Genomic DNA, 9529 nt, shown 5'->3' on the forward strand with positions numbered 1-9529 from the left:
TTTAAAAATAAAAATGATAAACTTTGTACCTTAAATATATTTTCATAAAATTTTTGACTTTTTTTTTTAAAAAGGTCTTTTAACATAACTAGTGAGCATCAATGTCGTTTCCCTTTCACTTCATTTTTCAAGTATACTGAATCATTTTATGAAAAAACTTTTTTATGTATACCTATGAAAAAACCTCAAATAATTTTTAATTGAAACACTGATAGAAGGGGGAAGTGGAATTGATATTTTAATGTTTCTCAAGATAGTTATAAGGATTCAGCTATAATTTATATAGCGGGTGTCCAATTGCTCACAATTTCTTAAACAACTACAAAATGATGGCTAATAAATATTTTATGAAAATCGATGCTCATTAAAATTATGTATGGAGTCTAAGGTGGCCCACCTTCCTTAAAGTCAGAGATCCTGGGACCCAACATCCTTATTATTCAGAGGAAGCTGTGAAGACCCATCATGCCATCGGAGAGGCTGCTGCCCAGCGTTGGCTCCGCTTCACCAAGATGCCCTTTCTGGTTCTTAGTTACGTATCCCTTTCTGAAATCTATATGCAGGCAATAGTTTGGGCCATAAAACAAAGGACTTAATTGTATACTCCACGTGAAAACTTTAATTCAAGAAAACAAACTTATTAAGAAGTTACTTCCCACAAATAACTAAAACAATAAGCTTCTCAACAGAATAGGAAAAAAGTAGAATGTGACAAAGAACATTCTCTCTAATCCAGGAAAAAAAGCAAGAACAGTGCTTTTTAAATATTTCTGATAAGACTACAGCATAAAAGTTTAAAAAATTAATTTCAGATTCTTCCATCTACTGGAATTAAACTTTCAATAATTTCTCTAATAGAATTCCATTTTCTGCGTCCATCTGCAGTTAAGAACAAGAAGTAAAACACAGAGAAATATTTCTTGCAACTGAGTAAAGTTCAAAATGAAAACTATAGCATGTAGCAAAATTAAGCAAAAGCATAAATAAATTCAGCAATGTAGTTAATTTTTCTTATTGTAAACACGTATTGTTGAACATTGTAGTAAGTACACTTCCTTATGAACTGATGCTACTGTCACAAATGGAAATTTCTCCAAAATGAAAAAGCACCAAAGTAAATTTATTAAAATAACTGATATTCATGGTTTGGAAAATTCCTTATATGGCAAGATTTTACAATGAAGTAAAAATTTAAACTCCTGAATGAAAACCATTTACATTAGTTAAGGCACATCTGGACACCTCCAGGCATTCATATTTATAACTATAATATTATTAACTTCAGTAATAAGAGATTTTTAAAAACACAGTCTGTTCTCGAACACAATCTGCTGGGTGAGCTGGATAACTAGGAGAGGGAAGGAGGCAGGGTAGCACTCACTGTCACCCTAGAGATTATCCACACAAATCTGTTCATGTAGTAAACACCACAGAATTTAAAGATGAAAGAAGTCAATCTATGTACATTCCTAAATCCTACTTTCTAGATCCTACATTGACCCAGGTCATCATCCTGCACAACTGACCTACATTTGAAATGATTCTAGCACATCCAACTCTAGTCTTATCTTAAACACTTACATCACAAAAGAGAAAGGGAAATTTTCTAAGTGGGAAACAAAATAGAAATCTAAGCGGGAAACAAAAACAGAAATCTTGAAAACTACTCCTATAACAAAGGATTTCCACTCACCCCTAATAGAGACATGAAAGACTCACTGATATAGTTACAATAAAGCAAGATCAAGAAGCTTTTAGAGGAGCCTCAATTACAGAAAGACAAAAACCATGCTTAATTTACTCAGTATATTATAAACTCAATCATAACTCTATTATAAACTATTATAAAGTTATAATTGTATAACTTTAAACAATTAATCAAACATTCTCTCACCATCTAGTTCAACCAATTTTTAACTTTATATGGAAGTTTACTAAAATGATTTCTTAAAGAGTAACTCAAATGTAACACTGTATTGTTTTTCCTTTTTCACCAGATCATACTTTCACTCAGATTAAGGTATAAAAGCTAGAAGCAAAGTTGGTAATTGTATACGACAAAATATGAAACGTAATGGCTATGATAGGTATTATGGCATTTTCATATTTTATATTTTTAATACTAATCAAAAATTTTAGAACTTCTCTAATAACTCCTGAGTTGTATATTTTCTCTTTGAAATTGAAGAAAAGTAGTCTCAAAAGCTAAATTTAAAATAAAACTATACAGAATAATTTTTGAACTGAGAAACGGACATGATTTATAGAAAGCAGACATATTTTCACTTCTGATTCTTTTGAGTTTCTTATGAGATTGAGCATGAAAATGTAAAATGGTACAATATTCTTAATGTTATACACCTTTACTGTATTGACATATAATTATATATTACAGCATTTCAAAATATTTTCATATATTATCATCTCCTTAGAAATATGAAAGCACAAAATATTAGAAATGTACTAGACTAACCAAGCAGTACATCTATTTGCTATGAAATGCAAGTTAGTATTTTATCGATAGCCAATATTTAGTATCTTCAAAGTCCATGATACAGTAATAAAGTCTATATATTTGCAAAGATTCAATAATGTTCCTAGCTATTTGGCCATGCTTCACTGGATTTTTATAGCAGCTTCTCAGTAAATTTCTGTAAGCATATGGTAGTCTTTAAAGATACAAAACACCAGAGTCAAATCCAGAAGGTTGTTTCATATCTAAGACACATAAATATGTATCTATAATCTTATTTTAAAAACAATTAAACGTACAAAGTATTAATAGAAAAAAAACTCTAGATGCTCATAATTTTTATCTGCAAAAGAAATATCCTCTCACTTGTTCTCCACTGAATTAGTCTCTCATAAATTACTTATAGTTTAAATGTAGGAATCATACTGTTATGTGTGAATATGGTGAGAAAAGACCTGTTTTAAATGGAAGCCAGGCAGTTTTTCCCTTGAAATAAAATTTCTCAAATTAAATGGTACAATCTAATCAAACCCCAAATTAATATTCTAAAAGTTAAATTTTTGAATAAAATGTTTTACTTAGAAGGGCTTCGATATTACAGTATCTAAGTAATTCAGATTATATCCACTTATTTTAGTATCTGTCCACTGTTTAATATCTTAATATCTGGTCACAAATTTTTAACATTGTGCACTTAGAAAAGAGTCTAAACACTTTATCATGTATGCAAAATTGGTAAGATATTTTGAATTAAATTGTATTCCTACAATTCAGCCCAATGTGACAACCTGTTCTCATCCCCTATGTCTGTAAACTGTTAATTGAGCCCTATGGGAACACTGCTACAACAAGCACATTAGAGGGTCCATGTAAAAAAGAAACTGAAATGCAAAAACAGAATGCCCCCCGCCCAAATCTTAATCACTTCACAAACAGTAGAAAGCAAAAATTGGCATATTTTGGGAACCCAAAATGACAAATGTTCTATATTTATTGAAATATGATATACAACATGAGTGTTACTAACATTCACATAAAAAAGTCATTTGAGCGACTTTAAAGCAGTAAAATCATATTTCTAAAGGCATATCATTGGCATGTTTATTTTCTAGAAATCCCCTACTTAAAATCATTTGATCAATAAATGTAACAGATCATACAATATGATTAAAAAATAGGATGTGGTAAAAATTCTCTGGGAGTTAAAGTGGATAGAACTTAAAAACCTTAAAGCCTTAAAAAGACACACACTAAAGCCAATTTTTTTTTGAAATAAAATAAAGTGAAATTCTTTTTCTATTCATTGCTTTAACTATATTTGTATGCATAACCTGAAGTTCTTACCAGTGTTTCCAATTGTTTCCTAATGTCTAATAATTAGGAATAATATTACAGGAAATAAAATTATTTGCTCTTAACCAATATTAACACATTAAGTGCTTACTAAAACTGAGTACATGGAATTTCAAATTTGTTCTCAATTTTAAGGTTTGACAACTTAGAGATGCATCATATTGTATTTCTTTTTTTAAAAAGATACACCATGGACTAAGCAGTATATTAATTTCATTGTCCACATAACACTGAGTTATTAATGGTTTTAGGGACCACTGCTTCGTTGTCAATGCAAGAGGCATAAATAATTTCTTTTCTTATTTTTTAATTATTTAGTCATTTGTACTTAGAAACAAGCACCAAATTTATATGGAACAGCCACAGAATGCAAAATTCTTTTCTTAGACTTTTGCGTCAAAATTTGTTTTTAAGCTCTTAATACGGAAAAACATGTTTATTATTTTAAACAAAGGAAAATTTTGAAATTTGAAAGTCTCTGTTCCATTTTAATATCAACATAAGAGATGATCCAAATGTACACTAGAAATGTATATACTGGCTGACAAAGTGAATGAGGACGAGTGTGGAGAGAGGGAAGAGGAAAAGACAGTAGGACTCACAACCAGGCTGGGGAGATTATAGCTCCCAAGAATACCCATTTCATTTATCAGATTTTTAAATAAACATGTTGAAGTGCAATGAAGAAATCTAAATTACTTTCTGAATACATTTGAGAAGACCAAATTCTTTCTTCCAGCTTAAAAAAAAATTCATCCATAAATTAGGCAAACGTGTGGGTAACATAATAAAATTATCCTCTTGGTTCTCTTCAGGGAGACTGTAATCTCTCAAAAGAATTTGATATATCAAATACTACATGATTATTTCCAGATACATGAAAATAATTGTAAAATAATTACTGCATAGAGAATTTTAAAACTCACATCTTAAAAGTGTTACAGAATACATTCTTTTATTGAGTCTTGTCTTAAAACATCATATTAAATTCACTGTCATCCAAAATTAAAAACAATGACGACAAAATGCTTACAACAGAAAACACAGATAGCTAAGATTTGAAATGTGACCCCTGTTCCTTAGGATAAACTGTACAGTAGTTTCTTCCTCCCTTACCTAAACTGGTTTGTGGCTTTCCGATAATTCACTGTAATAGTACATCATCATGGGAACCTGTCTTTCCAGGATTTTCACAGTCTTGGTTATGATTTTCACCTTCTTCATCTTTTTCAGGAGGAGATGTGCTCTCCTTTTTCTCTGTGGGATTATTAATTGTTTTTTCTGGCTGAGAATTTGAATTTTCAGCATTACCATCCTTTTCCGTGTTCCTTGGACTGGCAGCTTCACTGCTGGGCTCTGTGCTGGTCCTGTCTGTCTCTTCTCCAGGCTCGCCAGGTGCCACTTTTTTTTCTTCAGATGTTTTGTTATTTACGGGAACAGCTGAGGAGGAATGTTTGGAGTCCTTGGATTTTTTGTGCGTACAAATTTGACTGTTATGACCAGAGGCAGGAGAGACAGGCGATTTCTGGGCTTTGCTTCCCTCTAACTCTTCTTTCCTAGGTGGTCCCCAGATAAAATTCTCTGAAGGCGTATAATGTTTCTGGGCGAACCGTAGGAGCTTTCTCCTTTCTCTTCTGTCTCTAATTGTATAAACGAAATATTCCAGAGCACTCTGTTTAATATTGGGAATAGTATTTTCCACAAGAGCTTCATGAAGAATAAATTTTACAAGAGGAGACTTAAAACTTTCATATCCAAGCTCACCAAGGCTTTTAAGAATACGGGTGATTCTTAAATAGTTGTGCTGAGACCTGGAAGAGAGGATTGAATAAAAAATTGAATAAAATTAGGTGGAAAAAATCAGGTGGAGGAAAGCAGGGGAATAAAAACTATCAAGAGAATATTCTTCATGGAACTGGTAAGCTATGGAAATATGCCTTATAATGATTTTACTAAAAGTCATATAAGAAAGACATCATTAAAAAAAATAAATTAGAAGGTATTAAACCCTTATACTTCAATGTAATGTCAATCATTGTGAAACTCAAACATATAATACAAATTCTCCTTGTTTCTTCTGTTCTTCATATTTGAACAATGTTTAATTAAAATTTATTCCTACTGATGTTGAATTGTCATTTATTTAATACGCTGAGGATGAGTGATCTACTAGGCCATTTATTTGCAACAATACCAATGTGTTGTACCTGTCACAGGTAACCAGTACGGAACAGAAACACATTAGCTATAAGATGAATGGTACAATTTACAGTGTCAGCTGGTCAGCAAAATCCACCATATTAGCCAGCTCACAAGGAAGGCAGTAAAAACCACTCTACTTGCTAGAACAATTCTGACAAAAGATGTAACACCGACAGCTTAGCAGAGCATAGTTTAAATAGTTAAGAGAATGGACTTTAGAGTCAGACCTGGGTTTATATCCTGGCTCTGCCATTTACAGCTATGTGAAATTATAGTGTCTCTCTAAGGCTTGTACCCGTCCTTCCTGGACTTTACTGTACTATTGTAAAAATCAAATGAGTTGATAAATACGCAGGGCATGTAGAACTCAATAAATATTAGATAGTATTTAACATTAATATTATTATTGTTATTATTTAAAGATTTGGTATTAAGAATCACAATATTTGTACCTATTCCAATTTAATTCTCTTCTATCCCTGGCTTCTCTCTCCTCCTCTTTCCCGATCAGAGAATTTTCAATTTTCCTTCTAATGGCATTGATTCCAAAGATGCCTTTTCCTCCAAACTGTACTAACACCTTTCTCCTCTGTGCCAAAACTAAGGCCATTATCAGATGAATGTTTTCTAATCTTATTATGTCATAATTCACAACCTATCACTCTACTTCACTCAGTACAATAGTTGCCTTATTACACATGCCTGCTTGCATCCTAAAAAAATTTTCTGCTACATGTATTATCAACAGCCCAGGAATTTATTTATCCAATATTATAACACAACCATAATCATCACTTATTTTTAACTTCCTAAAACCTATTTTATACCTCAGACATTAAACTTTATGTAAGCATTGCATATACCTATCTTGGCTTCTAAAAGAGTTTGGTGCATTTCACTTAGAAATAATTAGCAAATTATTCGGAAAGAATGGAGAAGGATGTTGATGAATTATTTGAGAAAACAAGAGAGTAGTTCCATGGTCTTGTATTTTAATAAGAGAGCTTTTTTGGACAAAACAAAAACCTTAATGATTCGGGCAAACCAAACACTAGAAAAGAGAAGTCATGCACTTTTTACCACCACTACCTTCTGGGTGTACCAAAAAAGTATTATCTAAATGTTCAACTCTGAAGGCAAAGGGTAAAACGTAGCACAGATCTGTTTCAGTCTTATGACTCTGAATTTTTTAATAGTAAGTAAGGGTATTTTGAGATCACAAATTTGGGTGAAGTTAATGTGCCATTAACAGCAGGACTGACTTAGTTGTTAGGTTAATATAGATACCGTATACTCTAAAAACAGTGAAAAAACTTTTGGGCAACTTCTGCTTCATAAGTCTACGATAAAGAGATGTATGAAAAAGTAAAAGTACATATTTATTAAATCCCAAAGAGGATTTATATGACAACAAAATTTACTATATTTGCAACCAGCTCAATTTCACATATTCAGTCTAAGATGAATGGCCAAATTAAAATTTCGGTACATATTTATCTGTATTTACACATTCTCCAATTAAAAATATTTACATAACAGTAGAAAAAGACAAAAACTGGGGTTGAAGAGAATGAAGATCAGGATTATGATACAAAATTATATAAGAAAGAAATTGGGTGTTTCGATATGATTTGAAATAAAGACAAAATGGAAGAAGAGTAGCTAAACCTCTCCTAATGTTATGTGCAACCTTTGAGGTTTAGTAGCAGATAAATAAGAGAAGTTAAGCTTTCAGACAGAGGTAAGGGCTGAAGTTGTCAGGAAAACCAAGTAGGTGAGAATACACACAGAAGGCAAAAATCAGGAGACAGAAAATAAGTTAGAGGGGATTCCAGGGTCTAAAATATGACTTAGTAATCCAAAGTGATTACAAATAAAATTGGAAATACACCTTGGTGATTGGTTTATATATTTGTACTCTCATGTTTGAAAATATTTCACCTCTTTTAGTCATGGTCACTTGTTCACTTCCATTCAATATTTTTTGTCTGCTGGGGCTACTATAAATACATTGTGTTTCCTACCTATTCTAAAAAATTCAAGATGTCATATAGATTAAAACACAAATAAGTTATGACATTTAAGGATAAACCAGAAAAGAACCCAATTGGAGAAAGAAAATAGAAGTTTTCATATAATCCTCTATAATTTATTCAGTCTAGTCAATATAATTTTTTGGCAAATAAGCTGCAAAGGAAAGTTGTTTTCTGGAAGATTTTAAGTCAGTTAATTCACAGCTGGAAAAGTTCTATGCAATACCCAAGGAAGGGAAAAAAAGAGACAATGGGCAGTAGAAAGTAAGGGAGCTGGACAGCACAGACGAGTGAGATATAGCAGCTAGTTCAGGCTCCCCTCCCCTGACTCAACCAAGGAGATCATTTCACTAAAGCCTTCAGAGGGGTTCTGTTTCCAGCTATCAATTAGAGGATCTGAAAATATAACCCCAAGGAGGATTTTAGCTGACAAACCTATGTTATTCATCATTTATTCATTCAACAAACATTTACTAAATAAGATTGCTACTTCTACCAAAAATGAGTTGGGGCTGAAGATTCTCTAAAATGATAAAGATGAATACATGGAAGATGAGGTACTATCAGATTCTGTCCAAAGATTTACTTCTGCCATAATGTCAATAGGCTACTTGCATACAGCTTTCTCTGACAGTATGACATAAGTGCTTAGAAACTGTCCAGAGATAGCTACCTTCATTGCTTAGGTAGAGGCATATATATATATATAGTTCTACTCTAAGTGTTTAATATAAACCAAATTTAACTTGAGTTAGGAGTTAACGGGTCATATAGTCAAGATCATAAAGCTTTATGCCCATTTTTTCAGTGTTTTAGTACAAGCCGCCATTTTAATAGTGTTGATTATAACTAATAAAGTAAAAGAAAGGCTTAAATAGTAATACTTATTTTACCAAAGCAAGAGGAAGGTTCTAGAAAGACACAAAAATTTTAGTTAATTGATACACAAAATTCTAATTTGTTTTGAACAAAAATTTCTTAGGTAGTTTTAATTTTTTCTTAGTACTTGCCCAGTATAGCTAATTATAATGTGCTAAACAATTCTTTGAAGTTGTGGTTTTATAGTCCAGCATGCATAAGTCACTCTATAATTAAAAAGGGGAAAAAAAGCCAGTTTCTGTGTAAAGAAAATAATAAGAAAAATAAACTTTGGATATAAGTATTAATGAAAGTTATAAATATCCAAATAAAAGAATACAGCAAATCAATTCTAAATAAACTTAAAATTTTCTTCATAGATTGAAATTTATCAACCAAATATGGTCTTTTGTTTTTGACCTACACAGTGAAGATTCGAATTTTTCCTCCTTTTTAGTAAAATATTGAGAATATCTCAATCTTATAAAATAATTTTTATATGTCACAGGCTTAATTCATGGACTTACTCTAAGAAGGCACCATGCTTGAGGAACAGACTGTGCAAGACGCTTACAACCAAGTAGAGGGGATTGAAAAAACCGTATATAAA

The 9529-nt window shown here is 31.7% G+C and overlaps 1 protein-coding gene across 2 annotated transcripts in view; it reads right to left on the reverse strand.

Annotated features, from left to right (window-relative positions):
- Positions 1 to 3446: 3446 nt before the first annotated feature.
- Positions 3447 to 9529, reverse strand: part of OGFRL1 (opioid growth factor receptor like 1) — a 13880-nt gene continuing 7797 nt past the window's right edge. For both annotated transcript variants that reach the window (XM_006926399.3, XM_006926398.3), the window contains exon 7: positions 3447 to 5637. In XM_006926399.3, the coding sequence (XP_006926461.1) occupies positions 4971 to 5637 (667 nt within the window). In that variant the 3' untranslated portion in view covers positions 3447 to 4970. The remainder of the gene's footprint in view (positions 5638 to 9529) is intronic.

Source organism: Pteropus alecto, unplaced genomic scaffold (assembly GCF_000325575.1).
Source record: "Pteropus alecto unplaced genomic scaffold, ASM32557v1 scaffold7, whole genome shotgun sequence".
In the NCBI taxonomy this organism is placed as follows: domain Eukaryota; kingdom Metazoa; phylum Chordata; class Mammalia; order Chiroptera; family Pteropodidae; genus Pteropus; species Pteropus alecto.